Source organism: Marmota flaviventris, chromosome 2 (assembly GCF_047511675.1).
Source record: "Marmota flaviventris isolate mMarFla1 chromosome 2, mMarFla1.hap1, whole genome shotgun sequence".
NCBI lineage: Eukaryota > Metazoa > Chordata > Mammalia > Rodentia > Sciuridae > Marmota > Marmota flaviventris.
In genome coordinates this window covers 198,950,016-198,973,142 of record NC_092499.1, presented here as the reverse complement: position 1 = coordinate 198,973,142, position 23,127 = coordinate 198,950,016, and the positions used below count along the sequence as shown (strand labels likewise).

The 23,127-nt window shown below is 56.5% G+C and overlaps 1 protein-coding gene across 1 annotated transcript in view; it reads right to left on the bottom strand.

Moving 5' to 3' along the window:
* Nucleotides 1-23,127, bottom strand: part of Cdh22 (cadherin 22) — a 59,776-nt gene that overhangs the window by 33,494 nt on the left and 3,155 nt on the right. Inside the window, exons 2-3 of the mRNA XM_027954351.2 lie at nt 17,669-17,963; nt 5,723-5,842 (exon numbers count right to left, since the gene is read on the bottom strand). Coding sequence (XP_027810152.2) covers nt 5,723-5,842; nt 17,669-17,963 — 415 coding nt within the window. The remainder of the gene's footprint in view (nt 1-5,722; nt 5,843-17,668; nt 17,964-23,127) is intronic.

Below are 23,127 nucleotides of genomic sequence, written 5' to 3'. Positions count from 1 at the left end.
TGCCACTAAATCAGGAGCCAGACAAGCCCTGTGTACCGGACCGTCCTTCTGGATTCCTGAGACCACTGTGCCAGGAAGAAGCCCAGGATGAAAGGCCACACACCAGCGGTCCCCCAGCTGCGTCAACCCCCAGTGACCTGGCAGCCAACTGTTGCCACCTGAGTGATCCCCCCCCAAAAAAGAACGGCCCCGGCAGCCCACAGAATTGTGACAGACAAAAGGTGGCCTTGAGCCCTGCACTTGGGGCAGCCGCCACAGCCAACTGGTAGAAGAGCCGGTTGGCGGGGCTGTTTCTGCGGGTTTTCAGGTGTGCTTAACGGAAGGATCACCTGGGCTGGAAGGTCCAGGTCGACCTGAGCCACACCGGGGCTGTGATTCTGCTGTGGCTGAGACACAGTGGTCTCTCATCCCGCGTTGGCTGGGGATTAAGTTCCAGGGATGCAAAACCTAAAGCTGCCAGGGCCCTTAAGGCCCAACCTTGGAATTTGCATAATATCCCTCTGCCACATCCTATTGGCCAAAGCAAACCACAGGCCTGCAAATCAAGGGGTGGGGAAAATAGACTCCACCTCTTGGTGGGAGGGGCAAGTCCCATTGAGGTTATGTATCTGTGGGTTCCACATCCTCAGATTCAACCAACTGCAGAATGAAAACATTCGGGAAAAAATTGAGTCTCTGTGGAACACAGACAGATTTCCCCCCATCTATTCCTCAAACAATAGAGTTTAACAACCGTTTACATAGCATTTACTTTACATTAGTTGTTATACGTAATCTGGAGATGATTTAAAGTCAATGAAAGGTTGTGAGTACTATACCATTTGGTAGAAGAGACTGGAGTGTCCATGGGTTTTGGTGTCTGCAGGGGTCCTGAAGCCAGCCTCCCACAGATCCTGAGAGATACCTTTACTGGGGCGGCACACAGGGATGGGTTATGGCCACTCTCTCTATCCCACTCCTCTCTCTGGGACAAACCCACCACGGAGGGGTCTGGGGGACGAAAACCTCAAATCAGTCCATGAAATTAGTCTTCAAACTTTCTGGCTTGGCAAATTCATTCACTCATTCATTCATTAGACCCTCACAGAGGGCCTACTATGTACCAGAGATACACAGAATCAGATATGAGCAGGGTAAAAAGCAGAGACTCTGGAGTCAGACAGACATGAGTTCATGTCTTCTTTCTACCATTTATACTCTGACCTTGGGCAAGTGTTTTTTTTTTTTTTTTTTTTTTTTTGTACTGGGGATTGAACTCAGGGTCATTTGACCATGAGCCACATCCTCAGCCCTATTTTGTATTTTATCTAGAGACAGGGTCTCACTGAGGTACTTAATGCCTCACTATTGCTGAGGCTGGTTTTGAACTCGTGATCCTCCTACCTCAGCCTCCCTAGTTGCTGGGATTATAGGCGTGGGCCACTGTGCCTGGCCTTGGGCAAGTTTTTGAACTGTCTGAGCTTCTGTTTTCTATTCTGTAAAATGGGATAGGCACTCGATAGGACTTAGAAGAGACCAAGCTTCTGGCAAGAGGAGCATCCACAGTTAGGAGATGTCTTGCTCATCCTTTCTTCAAGCCCTGACTTGGGCACCCTCATGAGTTGGGAGAGGCTGTGCTGGCCTTGCTCATTAGCCTATCAGTATGGCCGGCACAGAATGTTCGAATGACAATTGGACTCACTGATCCTGCTGCCCCTCCACAGCTCCCTCACTGCCTGGGGGTACCTGCCTGTCTGTTTGTGGTTTCTCTGTCAGAGCAAAACCTGGTGAGGACAGAAGCCAGGTCTGGTTCAACATCCTGACTCCAGGGTCCAGCACTTAGCAGGTGCTCAACAAATGTACTTTCCATTCTCTCCGGGTAAAATGGACGTCTCCAGAATTTTCAGCAGAGATCTTGGAGTCTCTGGGAATCTTTCTATTCCTGCTGGGGCGCTGGTGGGCGGGGGCTGGTAATTATAACCCGGCCACGGCTCCCCGCTGCCTTCTTCACCCATCGCCCCCAGTTCCAGCTGTTGTCCTCGCCGCCCCTGCTGTCCCCTCCAAATACTGCAGAAGGGGCTCTGGAGCCGGTGTGACGCCTCATTAGCCCTCAAATGCCATCCCTGTCGCCCCTGTGGGGGGCTTGCTGGCAGGCCTGGCCTTTAAAGCACACAAGTTAATTCCTCCTCTGGCCTCGGCTGTGGTGGCGCCCCACCCCCGCCCTCCTCACACCTTCCTCTCCGGCCCTTTCTGCTCTGCTCCCTGCTATCTGCACAGCGAGAACAGACTGTACCTCGCAGCAGCTGCTAAATATAGACCCGCAGCGGCGGAATATTCCTGGCTGGGGAAACGGAGCTGGGCAGGGTAGCAGGGCGGCTCTGGCAGGGGGCTGGGGGCACCTGGAGGAGAAATCTGGGTCTTCCTGGGAAGTGTCAGAAAGCACCCTCTCAGCCTGCGCCGGAGACCCTGGAAGAAGGACCCCGGTGGATCGCCTTTGTCCGTCTTGCAGGATGCCCCTCTTCTGGTTCAGGGGAGTTGTTTCTGCTCTCCTGGGTCCAGAACACACACTTGGCACCCTCTCCCGACCCTCTGCAGTGGGGGATGATCCCCGGAGAGTGGCTGTCCTCCGGCTGTAGAGCCCAGTCTCTCATCTGCCCACCCCTCTCAGTCCCAATTCTCAGTCCTTGCCCTTCCCTCGTATCTGTGGCTTTCTCTTCCTCTCCTCCTGAAGGCTTATCCTCTCCAAAGTCCTTACTAGAAGGACCAAGTCCCCATCACTGACATCCTCATCCCCTGTGCCCAGTGCTGGGCAGGACACCTGACCTACCTGCTGCTCCTCAGGCCTGCAGTGCTCTTGCCCCCAACTCCTGTGGCCCACACCCTCACTCCATCCAGATCTCTACCTCAAGGTCACTTCCCCAGAATAAGGCTGCCCTAATCTCTTCATCCAAGTCTACTCCCCACCCTGGTTTATGGTTCTCCCTTGCATTCATCAAGACCAAACATATAGCAATATGTCAATAAAATCTCCAGAGGGTCCTGAATGTGCCCTTTGCTGCATTCCTGGTGCCCAGAGCAGGCACATAGTAGGCACTCAATAAATACTTGAATGCATGAATAGACTCCCCCCCAATCCTCTCAGCAATCATACAAAGAGGCACCCTCACCCCCTGGTGCACATGGGGAGCCAAAACTTAAAGAGCCCCAAACATCCTCAGAGCTCCACACCCATATTTCAGATGGGCCCCTGGAAGTTCTGGAGGTTTCTTTCCCCCATTTTCTCTCATCCTAAAGTCAGTACGGCTGAAACAGGATTCCTTAGCTCTGCACCTGACCCCGGTGCACATTTGCTAATTCCTGGGCTCCTAATGGCTTTTGTCATTCACACTCCTCCTGCTTCTGTACGAGGTGCCCCCCACCTGGCCAATACACAGGACTAGGGGAGAGAAGAATCAGGGGATTCGAACTTTGGGACCTGGCTCTGCCCAGGGTGTGCCCTTTGCAGGATCTCACTGCACCCCCAATCTCTCCTCGCAGCATCTCCATGTACCCTCATCTTCAATCCCTATCACTTCTGGCATCCCAGCTAGACAGATGGACTAAGGAATCCAAGTGGGTGCTGAGAAAGAATGCAAGCTTTTGGGTTTGTCCTTTGGGGCTCTATGCTGGGCACCCCGGCTCTGAGGCCTCCCTGACTCCATTTCCTGCCTTGGAGCCAAGCTGTACCGCAGCAGCCCAAGGGATCTTGTTAAAATGAAAACCTGAGCATGTCACTCCCCACTCAGAAGTCATCTATGAGCCCGTGGTGGTGGTGAGGAGGAGGGGGAAGTGACTCTCCCACGTGGCTCACGGGAGCATAATCTGGTACAGTTTGGCATTATCTGTTGGGATTCCAAATGCATGTGCTCCTTGACCCAGCTTTTCTACTTCCTGAAAATTATCCTGCAGATATGCTCACACAGGCACAAAATGATGTATGTATGAGGTTATTCGCTGTAGCAGTGTTCGTGGTAGCAAAAGATTGGAAACAGCATAAGTGTCCATCAATAGGGGAGTGTGCAATAAATTTTGGTGTATCCATAACAGGCATTAAACAGAAGAATGAGGAAGCTCTTTATGGACTGATATGGAGTAATCTTCAAGACGTATTGTGAAGCAAAAGAGCAAGCAGTGTATGCTTATAGCTACCATTCATGGAAAAAAAATAAAACAAATACCTGTGTCTTATTTTCTTATGTATGCACAGAATAGCTCTGGAAAGATTCACAGGAAAATTACATTGGTTGCCTTGGGGACACAGACTGGTTGGCTTGGGGACGGGATGGGGTGAAGAATTGCCACTAAGTACTCATTTGAACTTTTTGAATTTTGAACCTTGCAATGTCTAATCTATCTTTTAAAATGACTTAATATTTTCCAAGTGAATGAATCCAAGATCTCCTAGGATGCACACACCAAGCAGCCACCTTTGGGGTTGCAATTACCAGACTAGGGAATGGGAAGTACTTTCTTTTTAACATTTATTTAATGTTTTCTAAAATGTATCACTTGAGCAAGGAGGAAAAAAGGAATGAGGATATTATGTGGAAGAGAACGCAATTCTAACTGCGCTTCAAGACTGGAATCCTCCTTCCTCCAAACCCAACCAAACCAACCCACAAACAAAAACCCCAAACCCGATTCACCAACCCCCACCTCCTGTCGTTGCCCTCAGCTTGGCTTAGGCCATCACGGTTCCTGCCACCTCTCCACATGGCCTCCAGGCTCTGGTGACAGTCCCTGGGGCAGCAGTCACTCTCCTCCCTATTTTGCCTGCTCTGAGCCTCTGTCTGGAATGCCCTTCTCTGGAGTCTCCATCTGGCTGCCACCTTGCATCCCGATTGCCCGGGCCCAGGCCTGCCCCTCCTTCTACAGTCCACTGAGCCCCATCATGGCATTTGACAAACGTTCTGTGGTGTCTGATGTCTCATCTCTCTCCCACTCCAGGGGCAGTGAGAGCGCCCCAGTGGAATCAGCAGCTCTCCCAGCTGTGTGACCTCGAGTGAGTCACTTCACCTCTCTGAGCCTCCATCCTCTCACTGTCTTCCCTGGCACTCTCCCAAGGCCCCTGAGAGACTAGTTAAGTTCTAACCCCAGAGTAAGGGAAGTGGGGGTTGGTGGGTGCTGCACCCCTGTTTGGAGGGGGTGGTGAGGGGGGAGTGGGTTGTGGGAAAGCGGCCTCTAAGCGTTTGCCTCTCCATCAGATCCTCAACAGCAGCCCGGTAAGCAGAGCTTTCAAACCCCCGAAAGAAGCCCCTCCCAGGACTGCTGAAAGAGACCCTCGCGACCCCATAAGGACTGAGGATGCGCCTGCCTCAGATGAGCCCAAGGACTAACGAGGCCGCTGAGTTCAGACGCTGAGGTCCTGCCTTTTGTCTTCCTGTTAGTCCTGCAGGGGCCCCTCCCCATTTTTCTGTTGCCCCGCTCGCCCTCTTCCTGCCCCGCTGCCCCTCCTTCCCCTGGCCCGGAGTCTCTGGACCCTGCAAGGTGCCTGTCTATCATCCTCTGAGGCACACGTCAGCCTCGGGTCAGAAGGCTAGAGTTCAAGTCCGGGTGGTTCTCCACCTGCCCCTTGGGCACCGCCCCCTGCCAGTCTCTGCCTCAGGCCACGCCCCTTACAGCCCCCAAGATCCACCCTCTGGCCCCGCCCCTCTGGCCCCGCCCCCCCGACCCCGCCGCCCCTCTGGCCCCGCCCCGCCCTCACCGGTCTTAGGGTCCACGGTGAAGTGGGGCTCGCCATCCAGCACGCTGTACACCAGCCGGGCGCTGCTGCCGTACGTGGGGTCATCTGCATCCGAGGCCATCACCTGCATCACGGACGTGCCTGAGTCCCGGGGACCAAGCAAGACAGGGGGTCACTGCAGCTGTTGTACTCCTCCCTCCACCTCGCCCACCCCCGGGAAGCTGGGAGAGGAGACCCTCTGGAGGTCACTGAAGCCAGCCCCCTCACACACCCCATTCCCACGCCGAGTCACGGGGGCTGCACCCCCGGGCCCTCCTAGTGGCCAGGGGTTACCATGGAGTCCGGTCTGGATGTCACCGCCCCAGGGTGGTTCCTGGCAGCGGGGCTCTGAATGTGCTCCCTCCCCAACAAGACGGGGATGCCCCTGGTCTCCCGGCACCCGGCTGAGGGAATGGATTCTGAACTCCCAGCACCGAGTGGCTGGGGGCAGCCTCTCAAAGGTGGTGGCAGCAATCATTATCCCGGTTAAGGTCGCCACAGTCAGAGTCCGAGCCAGGACCAGAGACCAGGCACCTGCCTCCTGACCCAGAGGTCTTAACCACTCCAGCCTCTTTGGCTCCTCAGAACTCTGCCTCTCTGCCCCCACCTTGGCAGGAGGGGACAGACAGCCCAGAGGGACAGCTGAGTTCACTGGGGCTGGGGGTTGGTGTCTCGGGGGCCCTGGGCAGTAGAACTCAGTGCCCAGCTTTCCCCTTGGAAAGCAGCTTGGGCCGGTGCCCTCCCTGCCCCTCCTCCGGGTGCCCAGCAGCCCCCCGCAGTCCCAGGCGCTCGTCCTCATGCTCTGCACGTAGCCTGCTGGGGAGAGTATAAATTGGATAAAAGTCCATCAAACAGCGGCAATTAAGTTATTGATTTTCGACGCTGCCTCATTAAACTGGGAGCTTCTCTCGGCCTGTCCCAGAGATGGCTCTAATTTGACATCATGTTCAATTTGACGAAAGCAGGGCTTGGGACGTGAGCCTGGACCGGGTGGGGGAGGGGTCAATCGGAGGGGCCAGCGAAGCTGTCTAGTCCATCTGAACCTTTCCAGAAAGACGGAATGGGCTGGAAGACCCAGAGGGAGCCTTGGGGGCTTGGGATGTAACCCAATGGAAGGAGATCGAGACCCCACCTCAGGGACATGCCCTCTGATGGGTGGGCATCTCCCACTGGGATTGGCTGGGGTACTCCCTCCAACAGGGCTGGGCTCTCGGGGCTGGCACAGTGGCATGCTGGGAGGTGAGGCCAGTTCACTGTTTGGCTAATGAGTGAGCCTGGAAGTGCTACTGCAGCAGTTCTGCTCAGCCCAGCCTGCTGCCCGCCTCTCCCGCCTCCCGCCTGGGGCCCTCGATCATTCCAGACAGACACATGTATTTATTTTTCACTCCTTTGCATTTCTCATTTCCCTCTGTGGGTCCCCCTCCCAGCCAGAGCCTCCCAAGCCGGCCCTGCAATGCGCCTCTCTTTGGCGGCTCCAGCTCCATGTCAACCGTGTCCAAGTTGCCCTGACAAGCTGGGGACGAGGAGTGGGCAAGCCCCCTCCCTCCTGTTGCTGGTGCCTGAGATCTCCAACTCAGTGCCAAGGACACGGCCCCAGATGCTCACTGACTACACAGAGAAGGAGCGCCACTCCACACCTGGCTTTACCAGCCCCTTAAATCCATTACCTCTAACCCTCTGAGCATCTCAGAGATTCAGAGTGGGAGCCTCTAATACCACAGGGGAGGACACAGGCCAGAGAGGGCGAAAGACTTGACTGAGGTCACAGTGTGAAGTAGCTGTGGGATTCGAACCCAGGACTGTGAGGCCAAAGCCTTCCTGGGTACCAATAACAGCATAAGCAGGGACTGTGGGGACAGTGGCTGGTTGTACTGAATCATAATCAGTGGTGGCACTGCCATTTATTAGACTTTTGACCTTGGACATGTCATGAACCCCTTCATGCCTCAACCCCCTCATTCATGAAATGAAGTGACAGCATCACCAAACTCCCGAGATGGGTTTGAGAATTCAAATAGATTTTCGTGTTCAGCACCAAGGACAGTGACTGGGCCACACTAAGAACCCGATCCATGCAGGTGGTTGCTGTCTCTGGGGCCCGCAGGCCAGCGCACAGTGCCATCACGCCTCCCTGGCAGAGGTATTGAAATGGGAGAAGATACATAAAGCATCAGGCTCGTGACGGTGCTCCATAGACGGTGGCTGTTGGATGTTAGGAGGGAGGATCTCCACTCACTCCTCCTGCCTGTTCCCTCCACCCCATGGGCTGAGCAACTCCCCAGGGACATGGCTGAGCGCACTCTCTCTCCTTCTCTGTCTCCCTGGCTGCATCCCAGGGACTCCCGCGGGGATGATGGAATCATTTCCCCAATCTGGGATTCTTTATTGCAGCCATTACAGTTAATGCCGACACGTTGGGACCGTGAAGGGCCAGTGATTCACCACCGCTCTCCCAGGCCCTGCAGGAACGACTTCTTCAGGCCACACACCCTCCCACCTCCCCCAGTCAGTGGCTCCCTGGAACTGGAGACAAGGGGTCCCAGGCTCATGGCTGCTGTGAGCCCCTCAGGGTCATCCTTCCTAGGTGGACCTCCCCCCCAGGCCCAGCACAAGGTACTGCCACGGCCAGTCTGAGATCTCACTACAGCTCTATGACATAGGTGGAGTGGGGAAGGGATACCCCACCTTTCTGACATCCATTGATTTCTGTGGTGTAAATACTCCCACCATGGCCCAATTTCAAGTCACCAGTGTGATATCACAAAACTTCTGAAAACCGATATGCCTTTCGTGAACTGAAACCCACGATTACATATTATTATTCAATAACAATGACTACTACAGATTGCCTTTGTTGAATTACTACTTTGTGCTGGATACCGTGGTGCAAGCCATAGTATGGGTTATCTCATGGAAATTATGCAATAAGGCCCTGCAGTGAGCCCTGCGGAAATTTCCACTTTCCAGATGAGGATGTGGAGGCTGAGTTGAGCTTGGAACTTCTTCATGCCCAATGTCCTCAGTGATGGCACCACCAAACCCTTTATGAGATCTCAGATTCCCGTGTTCAGCACCAAGGACAGCGCCTGGCTGGGTGTTTCAGGTAAGGAAGTCGGGGAGGCAGGATTCAAGCGCAGGTGGATCTGATGTCCAAACTCACCTGGATCCTGCCTTAAAGGCAAGAGGGGGTCAACTGGAGTCAAAGTAGATGGGCGAACGAGAGAGGGAAAACTCAGAGAAAGGAGAAGGCGGGGAGAGGAGAGGAAGGGCGGGAGTCTTGGGCAGCCGGTCCAAGCCCAGACTTCCGGGAGTGGGCTGGGGTTGCTGGGACAAGCAGGGCACTGTCCAGGGTGCTGCCCACCAGCCCTTCCTACTAAATGGTGCTTGAGAGCCTAAGTCCAGGCTGGATGAGGACAGGAAGGCTGCCCAAGGGATTCTTGGGTAAACAGGATCTCGGGGCTCAGGGGTTCATGCGGAATGTGAAATATGGACAGGCAGGTCCTTGAAGGCACAGAACCCATGGCTCTCACCCTGGCTACACATCAGAGAAAGCTCTTGGGAGTTTTAAAATAAAACTGATGCTGAACCCCGTCCTAGACCAGCTAAACAGGGCTCTTGGGGTGGAGCCGGGGAGGGCATTTTTATAAGCTCCGGAGTGATTCTCAAGGTCCTCCTGGGCTAAGAACTACTGAAGCCCTGGATCCACATCCTGACTGAACTGACGAGAGAACTGAGTCACGGAGAGGTTCGATGACATCCAGGGTCACATCATTAGTAACTAGTAGGGGAAATTCCAAGCCAGCTCTGCCTAGCCAGCAGGTCACTCTCCTGGACTCATGCACCTGTCCTGAGGTTGACCAGAAGGAAGCACAAGGTGCCTCACACCCACCAACTGTGGAGAAGTCACAGTCCTGAGAGAAGACGCTCCTCACACCTCCAAGGAGAATGGGTGAGCTTTGGCCTCAGGGTCCTGGGTTCAAATCCCACCATGTCCTCACACCCTATCCTCGGTCAAGTCTTTCCCCGTCTGGCCTGTTTCCTCACCTGCACTATGAGAAGGTGCCTCCTGTATCTCTGAGATGCTCGGAGGGTGAGAGATGATGGATCCAAGAGGCTGGTAAGGCTGGGGGGCAGTGGGTGCCCATGGGAGCTCACTCCTTTCCTCCTGTGTGTAGTCAGGAAGCAGCTGGTGCCATGTCCCGGACCCTGAGTAGGCTCCACTGGGCACCAGCATCCGGAGGCAGGGGGTTGCCGATTTCTCATGGTGTATGGGTAGCTCTCACATGGTCCATCCCGGGTGGAATTGGGACCTGTGTCCTGCTTTGTCCCTTAACACTTGCTGTGGGGGGTGGGGGTGCAACCGAGGCCCCAACGGGCTCCAGGAGTGGGTGGCCCTGAGTGGAGCGGAGCTCGGGGACGGCACACAGGTCTCACTGCAGCCCTGTCCCCAGCTCTGTGTGTCTGCAGGAAAATCACTGAGCTGACGGGCAGACAGGGACCTGGTCCCCCTTCTGCAAAATAGAGATCACACCTTGTCCCCCTGATCCCTGGGTGTGGGAGACCCCTTGATGAGAAGGAAGAAATGAAGCACTCCGGAAAAGAACCCGGTCCTCAGTGACGGTGAGCAAGTGTCATTATTCTGAAGATGTTTGTGATTATTACCACCCTGCTTCTTCCCTACCTCCTCTGCTACCCTGCTGGGCCTGGGGACACCCCAGGCTCACATTTAGCTTCCCAAACATTTGTAAAAAAAAAAAAAAAAAAAAAAAAAACCGAGTCCCACCCCCTGCTGCTGCCAGCACTGCACGGAACGCTTTCTATTAAAAATTAAAAACCACTTGTCGAGTCCGGGGACGCTCAGATCACACAGGAAACAAACCCCTCCCCAAGCTCCCCCCCAGCTCCCTTTGGATCACGGCTCACAACGCTGGCTCACAGGGCCACTCTTGACCTTGCTGCCGGCCACCCACGCAGGGCAGCTCAATGCAGATGAATAACACCCAGGGGAGGCAGAGAGGCCGCCGCACAGGAGGCGAGGCTGCAGGACCGAGAAGGACGGGTGGGTCCAGAGCCCAGCAGAGGAGGGGGGAGCACCGAGAGGAGGGGCAAGAAAGTGGGTTCGAGGTGGAGAAATGAGGGACCAATGGACACAGGGACAGAAAGCGGGGCAGAGAGCACAACAGAAAGAGGCAGAAACACAGAGGTCAAGTAGAGGCCGAGAAAATGGAATAGAGACAGAAACACCTATGACGCAGGGTGGAGGACAGCAGGAGGAGGGACAAGGAGCAGAAAAGTGAGGTCAGGCACCGTGAGGTGAGGGACCCTGCACATTGCAAACAGCCTTCTCCAGGGGCCCAGGCTCCCGAACACCCTCCTCTCACTCTTTCTTTCGTTATAGATCCCAGTGAGAGTCTTGCCCACCCAGGCAGCCCCTGCGTGTCTGTGTGAACCTGATAAATTCCCCTGAGAAAGAGGACTCTCCTGCCACCCCAAAGTGAGACCCACAAGCTCCTCTGTCCCCTCAACATTTACATGCTCCATCGCCATGTAGTCTACTGACCTTGTCTATTTGGACAGCCACATTTTAAGACCCCTCAGAAGCATCCTCTGCCAGTTTCTGTAAGTAAACATTAGTGTTCATGATTCACGAGCGTTCGTTCCTCCCACACCTAGAGAGCCCCCACTCTGTGCTAGGCCCTTGAAGGCGGCTTTATCACCTAGCACCCAGCACCCCACGGGTACGTGGCCTGGCACAAGACAGAGCTCATGTTTGGTGGATGATTTGTCGATGGGAAAAGACAAAGAGAGACATGGACCGCTCCTTCCTGTGCAAATCACCTGAGCCCCAGGGCCATCTCCTGAAGGCCAGGGCCTCTGCTCCCCTCTGCCACCTCTCCCCACCGGAGACCTCCTGCCCCCCTCCCCGACCTGGGTGGTGAAAGCCAGTGCCGTTGCTAGGCAAGGAGATATTGCACATATAGATCTTCCTGGACTTTAATTAAAAACATCTTTAGAAGTCGTCTCTGCAGAGGCCCGCGATTGATTCCTGGCTTGGGCCCGAGGGCTGCTGAGCCGCACTCTCTCTGGCTGCAGATGGGACAATCAGAGGCTCCCAGCCTGCTGCCGCCCTCCCCAAATGAGACCCTTGGGGAGCACCGTGCCTCCTGCCTTCCCCTTCCCTCTCACCCCCCAGCCTTGGATTCAGCCATCCTCCTAGTCTCCCACTTTCATTTTCCGTCCTCTCTCAAGCCTCAGTTTCCTTGGCTGTAAAATGGGGAGGTCAGCTTCCCCGGAAGAGCTCCCGGGAGGACCGAATGCCATCAGAGGCTTTCGGACTAGAGGTTCCTGTGCGAGAAGCGGTCAGGACTGCTCCCCCGGGGAGCCACGGAGGCTGCCCAGGGTCTCGGGTCCCGTTTCCAGGTTCTGGGTCCACGGCTGTGGCTCCGGCTCTAACCGTGGAGACTCCGACGAGTCACTTTCTCTCTCATTGCGTTTATTTCCTCATTGGCAAAATGAGGACAGTGATACCTGCCCTGCTTATTCCCCAGGATTGCGAGGATAAAGGAAAATCGCTCTGTGAAAGCCGCGGTGGCTGATAGCTATTATTTAGTGAATGTCCCAAGAAGCACAGCCTCCACTACAAAACAGGCTCTTTCCGCCCATTACAGACGCTGCTCACAGGAGAATCGGAGAACACAGGCACGGCTGCGGAAGGGCCCTGCCCATTCCAGTCTGTCGAGCCCCTGTCCTGGGGCCCAGCAGTGCCAATTCTAGGGCACATAAGCCACTGCCTTCTCCACGCTGCTTGCAGCAGACGCCACTGATCCATTGGGGCACTCATTTCTGCTGAGCCCCCATCTTGGGTTCCTCCACGCAGCCCTGGTCACTACCAATTGATCAAAGCTGGTGCAGGAGATGGAATGGACCTGCCACTTGTCTGCGGTCAGGGGCAGTGTTCTGCTCACCTGGGCATCCGCTCTTACCTAGCCAAGGGCTGTGTACACAGTAGGCACTAATAAGTGTTTACTAAATGGAAAGCAGCTACTTCTTTTTCTACCCTCGCTGGGTCTAAGTACAAAGCAGGTGCTCGTCCATGTTGGCTGAGTTGGGTGACTCATCTTGCAAGCTCTACAAAACCAAGGACTTGTGATCTAATAGGTCTAATAAACATTTGTGGATTTAGTTATATTACTCCTCTTTACATCCCCTGCATTGCCCAGAAAAAAAAATGTAGTGGTTGATCCACGTGTCTTGGACTGGGTTTCTCATTTCTGTGTTCTAGTGGTGCCAGGTACAGTGTCTGGTACACAGCTGTATTAGTAAGCAGGTGAAGTTGGACCGAGTGTCGACCCTTCGGGATCCTTCCTGTCTGCGAGTTAGATGCGACACACTAGGAAAGGGGTCCCAGACCCTACAGTGAGAGATCACCCGCCTCTCTCTCCGCTGATGGCTCCCCGAGTGGAATCTCTAGCCCCTTTGCTCTGCCGAGGCTCAGGCTCATAGATCCACCTGTCCCCTTGACATCTCCACTTAGACTTCCAGGGGATGTCTCCATCTGGACACGTCCAAGGATGAATTCTTGATTCATTTTGCAAACTTATCCTTGCTGGAGCGCCGAGTCTCAGTCTCTGTCTCAGTCACAGCAGCTGCAGCTCCATCCAGCTCTTGGGGTCAGAACTGCAGCACCAGCCGGTCTCCGGGCCTCCCACCCTACAGTCCCCACCGACAGACCCCGTGGCTCTCCCTTCAACGCATGAGTCCCACCTCTCCTCACACCTACACCTGTCCCTGCCACCGCACCTGGCGCCTGCGCAGGGCAGCTCCTCCTCACTTCCCCTCCCTCCTCCCCCGCCCCGGAAAGTCTATCTTCAACACCACAACCCCGCCGTTCTTTAAAAAAAATCAGTTGGCTGGCCTCACCCTCCTGCTCCCTGTGTCACTCCGAGTACGACTGAAAGCCTTCCACAGCTCCAGGTCTTACGTGACCCAGCTTCTCTGGCCTTCCTCTGAGGTACCCAGACGTTCTCAGCACGACGTACTCTTCTTCAGCCACACTGATGTCCTTGCTGTCCCTCAGATATGACCGACACACTGTGCCTCAGGACCTTGGCACTTTCTGTTCCTGTGCCTTGAACATTCTTCTAATTTAGTGGTTCTCCAAGCGCGGTCCCCAAACCAGCAGCGTCACCTGGGCATGGGTCGCCATTTCAAAAGGTCCGGACCTACTGAATCAGAGACCCTGGAGTGGCGGGAGCTGGGGGCGTAGGTCAGCGTTGGAGCCCTTACCTAGCCTGCACAGGGCCCGGGTTCCATCCCCAGCACCACAGAGACAGACAAATGAACCCCGGGGTGGGGGGTGGCAACTCATGCTTTCATGAGCTCTACAGGTAACTGGGGAGCACAGTGGGGTTGGAAAACCACCATTTCCCAGAGCTTTTTGGTTCTCTTCCTTGAGTCTATGATCGAGTGTCCACTTCGAATGTCCCTGACCCTTGTACCTACAACATCGCTCCCCCAAATCACTGCCTGCTCCCTGTTCTGCTCCCTGCACTAGTGGCTTAGGCGTTTCTTTCCTGTCTCTGCTCGAGCATGTAGACCTCAGACCCCCAGAGCCTGCAGTGCCGGGCACATAGTAGGCCCTCAATAAACACCTGTGAACGATATGAACGACCCCCTTTAATGCTCAGAAGGGTAGCTGGCCCAGAGGAGCACAGGGAGCGGCCACGGTCACCGCGGCTGGCCCTCCACTCCAGGATCTGCTGCCTGCACCAGGCCCAGCGTGGCGGGTGCCCCTCCCCAGGAGCGTGGCTCCCGGCCCCCCGGCACACTTCCCTTCCCTTTTAAAGTCTGAGTGGTTTAATTTGCGAGCACTGCTGCCTTTCATGTCCCAAGCTGCGTCCCTGCTCCCTCTGATCTCCGAGGCTGCCCAACCCTGCTGCTGCTTGTCGGCCCGCCCCCCCAGCCCGGATCAGGAGGCTCAGTAATTGTGACTGATTTTCAAAGCTGCCTGGAGCCTCCGCGAGCACCCAGTGCCGGGTTTGCTTCTCCTTCAAAAAGTTGCTCAAATAAAACAAACTGATTTAATTTCTGCCTCCTCCTTCCTGCTCCTGGTTCCCCGGCTTGTCCAAATTGAGTGGCCGGCCCAGCCGTGGGAAGTGGTGAGCTGGGACAGGGAGACGCGGCCGGCTGGGCGTTGGCCAGAGCCTGGGCTCAGCTCTGCCTCCGGCTCTGTGGGCCTGGGATGAGTCATCGCTGGCCTCCCGCACTCAGTTTTCTCATGGTGACACCAGGACTTTGCCCCTCAGAGTCTGGGAGCCAAGCCCAGCAACCGGCTCCGTCAGACGTGCCACGTGACCAGGGTGGTCTCTCCTCCCTGGGCCTGGCCTTGCTCTCTGTTCAGCGGGATGTAAGTCAGACCTGGCCCTGGAGCTGCGGAGAGGAGGCCGAGAGCCTGCGGGGGGCGGGCGGGGGAGCTGTCTAAGGTGCAGCTCGAGCCCCTCAGGCCCGGGCCTCTTGCTGTCTTTCTGGCGTGTTCCACGCGCAGATGTGTAGGTGAATCTGGAGCACGGGCAGACGGGACCCTGTCTTCTTGGGCCAGAGGAACAGTGGGTGGGGTGGGGCTGGGGACCCGGGCAGCCAGGGACTGCAGCTGCCTCTGGCTTGTGGTGACCGTGGGCAAGTCTCCATCTCTCTGAGCCCCAGTTCCCTAGGGACAAAATTAACCTCCAAGATCTTGCCAGGCTCGAAGTTCAATGGGCCTTTGCCCCCGACAACTTCCAAAGGCGTCTCCCCAGCCCAGGGCTCTCGGGGACCTGTCTACTCAATGGCCGTTCCAAACCTCTCCACCCGGCTGCCTCAGGAGCACCGGAACTCGGCGTATCGGAAACCAACGCAGCTCCCCCTCCTTCTCCCCCAGCTGCTCCTCCAGCTCAGGAAATGGACACCCGTCCACTCAGTCACTCAGGCCGGAATCCCACAGCACCCTTCCCTGTCTCCCACCCCCACCCCCAATCTACTAGCAAACGCTGTAGCTCTACCTTAAAACAGACCCACAAGTCGACCCCATTTCAGCACCTCCACTGCCACCGTCTTGTTCCAAGGCACCGCCGGGTCCCCAGCTAGGTAACTGCAATGTCCCCCTCCAGGGGCCACGGGCTCCTGCCTTTGCCGCCTGCGCGTCATAGAACCGCCATGAGATCCGGGTAAACTCAGCCAGATCCTGACCTTCTTCTAAATGAAGCCTCCGCGGACCCCCAGCTGGCTCAGCGTGAAAGACAAAGCCGTGCCATGGTCTTCCTGACTGGGATCTGGTCACAGGATGCTGTCTGCTTTTTCACTGCTGCGTCCCCAGTGCCTAGCACACAGTAGGTACTCAACAAATATCTGATACATGATTGCATGAAGGAACTGTTCCAACAGATTACGGCAGGTCGCGAGCGTGCACAGGCCTGAGTGCCCCTCAGCTGGCCACGCATGTGCACACAGGTGTGGGATGCACGGGTACGTCAGCCCCACGTGTCCCCGCGAGGCGCACAGCCCATTCACACCTGTTCCCCGGCCTCTCCCCATCCTTTGACCACAGAAAATGCTCCCCCCATCCTTAGATTACAGATTATGCTCCCTCCAAGAACCCAAGGACCCCCGGCCTCTGACCCAGGCCTTGTGAACCCAAGGACCCCGGGCCTCGGGGAGGTGCGGAGACGGCACGGAGCCCGCGGCTGTGGGGAGCCGGCTGTGGGTGTGGTCGGGGACCCCCGCGCTGCTCCCTTCCAGCTGGCTCTCAGGTGGCTAACGAGGTTGGGGAAGGGGTGCGGCGGGTACTGGCTGTACCCTCACCCTGTGACTCCAGTTCCTCAGGAACCCTGGGCTCTGTGGTGCTTTGATGGCCAGACAACAGTCTGGGGACCCCACAGGGTCCTCCAAACTTGAGCCTCAGTGTCCTGTTCTGAGCCTGGCTGTGCCTTACGCCCTCCTGTAGATGTGCCTTTCACTGTTTGCTTCCCTCTCTGTGCATCTGACTGTGTGCAGCTCCCTGGCTGCTGGCAGCCACCCCGGGGACATGCCACTGTTCTGTGTCGGGGCCTCGGCCTCTCTGCGTGGGCCTGGGTCCCCAACTGTTGGCCAGTTGGACCTACCTCCTGGGAGGTGAGCAAAGAGGTCTGTGCCCAGGAGGGGCTGCACCCCTGGACAGAGCCACACCTACGACCTCTGCCACAGCCTCGCACACAGCCCCACAGAGACACGGACCTGCCTGTGGATGGTGACAGGCCACCGTCGTGGCGATGGCTGCCTGGGCTTGTGCCTGGGTCCCATAGGCAGCGGAGTCTGCACAGAGGCTCTCTCTGCCTGAGGGCTGTTCCCTACGCAGGGGCCGAGTGTGGCCAGGTCCAGGTGCCAGGTGGAGTCTGGGTGTGTGGCTGGGTCCTGTTCCACTGTGACCTGCTGTGGCTGTGGCGGGTGGCAGGTGTTCCTCTATAGTTGGGCCTGGAGATGGGGTGGCATCCTGGGGGCAGAGGCCAAGGGCTGTGCTGCATCTGGCTGCAGCTGAGCCTCCATGAGGGTTGGGCCCAGGTCTCAGCTGGCGTGTGGCCCTGTCCTATGCTGCCTGTGCGGGGGCAGCCTGGGAGCAGGGTCATCACAGGGGCTTGTGCATGGGGCTGGGTGGCACCCGGGTGTGCTGCTGTGTCTGTGCCTGGGACTAGTGACAGTGTATGTCTGAGTGTGTCACCGAGTCCATGTGCAGGCTGTGAGCATGGGTGTGGCTGAGGTCACAGGTGTGCCCCTCTGACCTGCTCACATCTGCACCGGGTGCCCTGGGCAGCAGTCCCTGTCCCTCCTGCCCCTAACAGCAGGCTTCACTCAGGACCTGGCAGCACCCGGGGACGCGTCACCCTGCCTCCCCCTGGAACCCCGGCTCCCGCAGCGCACCTGTGGGTGAGAGCTCGGCCACACTGCCGATGTAGGGGCCGTGCAGGAAGCGGGGCTCGCTGTCGTTGATGTCCTGCACCTTGATGATGAACTCCGACTCGGGCTCCAGCAGGCGGTTGGTGGCCCGGTCCCGCGCCTGGGCCCGCAGCGTGTAGAAGGTCTTCTGCTCCCGGTCCAGGCGCTCCATGGCATGGATGTCGCCCGTCAGCTCGTCGATCAGGAAGATGGTCCCAGCGCCCTCTCCTGAGATGGTGTACTTGATGGCACCGTCACCCTCATCGGAGTCCGAGTGGATCTGGGGAGGCGGGAGGAGGGCGGAGTGAGGGCAGGGAGGGGGCTCCTCTCTGCCGCCCACCCCGGCCCGGGGGCCCATTCCTGTCCACCTCTCCTTCAACGCACCTCCTTCACCGATGGCCCTGTGGTGCAGAGCCATCTGAGCCTGTCTCCGGCCTGGGGTACTCAGCAGCCCTCTGGGGCTCCGCCTGCTGCAGTCCTGACCTGCAGCCCACCCTCCCTGGGCCGTAGCTCTCAGCCTCAGAGGGCGGTCTGAACACATCCTTCCTCGCTCCCAACCCTCCCGTGGCTCCCTGTCCTATATAAAGGAAGTCCAGAGATGCTTCCTTGCAGCTTGTAGAGCCCTTGGGCTCCGACCTTGAGCCCTCAGCCTTATTATTTCTCTGCCTACTGAAAATCCACTGGCCCTGCAAGGCTCGGCTCCAATGCCAGAGCTTTCCTGGAGCCCCACCCCCATATCCACTTCCAAGATCTCTCTACATCAAGCTACATTACCACGATCAATTTTCTAAGATCAGGGTAGCCAGGGCTTCTCAGACCTCACTGTGCAGCCTGGTCACCTGGGCATCTCACTAAAATGCAGATTTGGACTCCATAGTCCAGGGCAGAGCCTCTGGGTTTGCATGTCCAACGTGCAGCCGAGCTGGGTCACAGGCCCGACTCCCACAAGGCTTCAGGTGAGCGTGGCATCACATGCCTCTCAGCCAGCACAAGGAGAAGCAGTCTCGGGCCTTGGCACATGGAGGGGACGGGAGTGAAGGGAGAGGGAGGGAAGGGGACGCAACCGCAGGAGCACCTGCTGCGCTCTGGGCAGGGTGCCTCACCTCATTCCGCACTTTAGGAAGTGAACCCTGCTAGAGTGGGCTCGACTCCTCGTTATTATCACTTCTTCCTACTGAGGATCGGAGACGTGGGAGGATGCGCTTCATGTTAGACCACCAACGAGCAGCCTGACTCCCCCCTGGGCTCTTCTGCTGCACCCTAAAGCCTCTGCAGAGGAGCCCCCAGGAAGGAAGAGGGGTGTGGCCTGGGCACGCCTTGGCTCCCGTGTCATTGCCCTGTGTGTCCTCTGACAAGTCACAGTTCTCTTGAGCTGCTTCTTCATCTGTGACTCCAGCAGTCGGAGAAGTAGGAGTTGAAGGGTTCACTGAGAAGAGAGTCCCTGAGGCCCTTCGCAGCTGCCCAGCACCAGCGACATGCACAGTATCTAACAGTTGGCATGGTGGGGGCCCTGCCTGTTGAGGGGCCTCCTGCTGGGCCAGGCAGGAGCTCTGGGAGGATGGAACAGGGGGACGTCTGAGGGGCAGAGAGCAGGGGTGGGGGAGGAGGTGGGCTACTGGCCGTGGGTGTGGAGGTTTGCACTATTGTAACCACTGGTACACTAGACCTGACTGTGCAGCTGAAGATCATAGTAAGTGTCCAATAAACGAGAGCCGGCGTTTGATATGATTACCAAACCATCTCTGTCTGTAACTGGTTCCGTCCTGCTGGGCTCCAGAGCTCAGGCGGCTTTTAAAGCACGGAGATCTCTTGGGGGAGGAGCCATCAAGTCTGTTTTCTTGCAAAGAGAAACACCCAAGACTTTACCCTCCAGTGCCCAAACCTCCCAGGCAGCCCTGAGCAGAGGAAAATCCATCTCAGGAAGCCGGTGACTTTGGACGGGTCCTCGCTCCCTCTAAGCGTCCATGGAGGTGGGGTAATGAACGAGACGGTCCCTAAAGTCCCTTTCAGCGTGGGCTGCCATGGACCCCGGCCCCCTCAGCAGGGAAACAGGAGCCAATGAATTCATCACGTCAGGAAGAGGGAGGGAAGGCCACCCCGCCACGCGGGAGGAGCCCGGGTGTAAATTCTGCTGGTAGAACGTGGTGTCTGAAAGGTGGATTATAGAAGTGCCATTTGGAAGATTGAATGGCCCATAAACATTTTCATATTTCATTAGCCGATTAATGGGCATCTCTCTCTTTTTGGCGAGTCTGCTGATTCTCAGCAGAAATTGCGGGGAGTAAATGGAGGCGTCTGGTGGAACCTTTCCGGGTCCCCATCCTGTTATAGATTGCCCCAATTAATGCCCGTCCTGGGCTCCGCCGAGAAGCCTTCTTCCTGTCCAGTTACTGTTAATAGATTTCTCATAAGTGGCTGGATTGTAAAAACCTCATAACTCAGTTTAATGCCCCCAATAAAATTATCTCAGGACGTGGGCCCTGAATCATTGGCACTGCCCGGGACGAGTCCTGTCTCCTGTTGGCTGTTTAGGCTCTTCTTGCCCCTTTGCCCAGGGACACGCAGTGGTGGGGGTGGACTTTTTCCCTCTTGGGGTACCTTCCCCCTTCCCCCTGTTATCTGCTTATTGAATCAGCGAACGTTTCTGAGCACCGAGGTGGCCTCTGTGCCACGTGGGGACAGTGAAGGGGCCATAATCTTGCTGGTCCTCCTCTTCCCCTTTCTCAGATGAGGAAACCAAGACGGAGAGGGAAAGTCCGATCCCCACGGGGCTCAGTGTGGGAAGCCGCGCGCCCAGCTCTGCGGCTCACCAATGTCATGGCCGAGGACTTGGTGACTTCACCTCTCGGAGCTCTGTTTTCCCACCTCAGAAATCAGATTGAGCCCCCCCGGCTCAGGTGTGGTGGGGATGAACGGAGAGCCTGTTGGCAATGACCTGAGCTCTCTGCAAGTGGCCCTCCCTCCCGCCGCCGCCTGGAGCCCTCGACTATTTAACTCAGACCTTGGACAGGAACCACTTATCAGGGAGGAGCCGGGAGGAGGGAGTGGAACCCAGAGGTGACGTCATCGATGTTCTTCTGTGAAGGGTGACAAGGAGCTCATGCTGGGCCCATGGCTGCTCTCTGGGGACTGCGGAGTCAGCAGGACCAACGGGCACGGGTAGGAGCTAAGAGTTTGGAGTTGTGGATGTGGGTTGGGTGGGATCCTGGTTCCAGAGCAGAAAGGGAGCATCTGACTCTGCCCTCGACCCCCAGCTCTGAGGGAGGAAGATGGCGCTGTCACTTATTGAGCACCTACTATGTGTAGACCTGCCTCAGGCTGTCTGCAAAAACTGAACTTGACTTTGGGAAGTGTGAAATGCATCCCCAACTCCAGGTGGAGAGTCTGAGGTGGGCCTGGGTCTGTCTGACTCCCAAGGGCGGCCACCCCTCTGCAGCCTCCGGGAATCCCGTGAGCTGCTCACAGTCTGCAGCAGAGGAGGGAGGGGGAGGGGGAAGGCGTGGGGCTGGGGGCTGGGGAGCGAACACCCAGCAGGCCTGGTCATTGGTGGCCTCTTCTCTCTGACCTCCAGTCCACCATTGGGAAAAGGACCTCAAATCACAAGTCAGCTCTGGTGTCAGGAGCTGTGTGCTGGCTTTGGCTTGGCCACTGACTGGTCATGTGGCGCTGGGGTAGTGGCCGCCCTTCTCTGAACCTCAGTTTGTCAAACGTAAATAAGGCTGGTGTGGCTTCCCCACAGATTCTGACATCTGTAAGATAGTATATGGAAGCTTCTGGCACGTAGTAGGTGCTCAATGCAGATCAGATCCCCTTCCCCTCCTGGTCTCAGGAGGGAGGAGGGTCCCCACTTTGTCCTCCCCATCTCCTGACACAGAACATGGACTCTCAGCCTGGCTCTCTGGGGACCCGGCTCTTCCCCAGTACCTTCTTGCCTCTCAGGCTTGGCACCTCTTACTCCAGGCAGGCCTCCCGAGTGCCCTGCACCTGGCTGAAGAGGCCCCACCTCGCTCTGCCACTCCCACGCAGACGCCTCTCTGTTCCACACTCCCTGGGACTTCTGTCCCCAGCCGTCGTGGGGGGCATGGGAGGGGTGTGTGTGTGTGTGTGTGTGTGTGTATTTGTACACCTGTGTGTGTGAACAGAAGGCTCCTTGACAGCAGGGCCCATGGCTCTTCCCGTCTCCCAGCGCAGGGCAACCCGTGGGATAAACGAGAAATGACACACGACTGACCTCGGGAGGACCCAGTCACTGTTCAATCCAGGCACACTGGATCTAGACCAGGAAGGACAGTTACTGGACACCTCTTATAATCCAGGCACAGTTCCAGACCCTACCATCATCCCAGGGATGTCTCATAATGATTCTGTGAGTCAGAGACTGTTCTCTCCCCATTATACAGATGGGCAAACTGAAGCCCAGAGAGGGTCCAAATCTTACCTCAAGCCACACAGCTTTTGTTAAAGGCAGCCTGAGGCCATCTGACATGGCACCCAGGATTCTCAACAGTGCATCCAGCAAGGCTGGCCCCAGAGGAGAAATCCCCCCAGGGCGGCCTTCCATCATAAACACCACGAAAAACACAAGAGTGATGGTTTCCTATCCCAGGGGGGCTGAAAAATGGGATTTACAAGGCCATTAATTACTTCCTCCTAATTAAATCAAAATTAAATGCGAGCAGAGGTACGTTTTCCTTATTAAAGACAATTAAACGGACAGTGCGACTACGCAAATAAAATGAGTCCGGGATTTAAACGGAAAGCAAATCACATAAAACGCCTCCCGGATCGCGGGGGTCTGCTCACACGGGCGCTCCTCGTAAACCAGGAGTTCATCAATTTTCTTTAAATATTAGCAACTTAATTAAACCTGCTCTCCTCCCCACTTTAATCCTGCCGTATATCTAAAATAGATCTCGCCGCCCACAGGAGTTGGTCATAAGTGCTGACCCCATAATTCTATCTTTTTCAAAAAATTAAAAATCCTACAAAATCCACATGCAGCTAACAGAAGCCTCCGGGGAAATTACAGTTTGGAAGGGGATTAGTGCGAGCCCAGGCTTCATGGAAATGCTGCCAGGTTGCTGGGGGTGGTCTTGCGGGCAGGTGAGGCGGGGGGGGGGGGGGGGGGGGGGGGAGGCCAGGGGAAGCCCTCGGGCAGGGCTTGGGAGGGGGCTCTTTGCCGGCCTCGGTGACAACCACCAACCACCGCCAACCACCGCTGGCCGACGGCTCCTGTGGGTGCCGACAGGAGCCGGGCGGTGACTGATGGATGGAGGAGGCGTTTGTAAAATAGGTTACCGTTGGGCCGGGTTCACTCCGCAGGGCTCTGTTGCTAAGCTACCTTTGGAATTCAACAAGGACGGTGCTCAGAGCGGCTCCCTGGGGTGGGGGGACAGGAAACAGTGAATTCACTGAAACCATGGAGAAGTCCTTTCTCCTGAAGA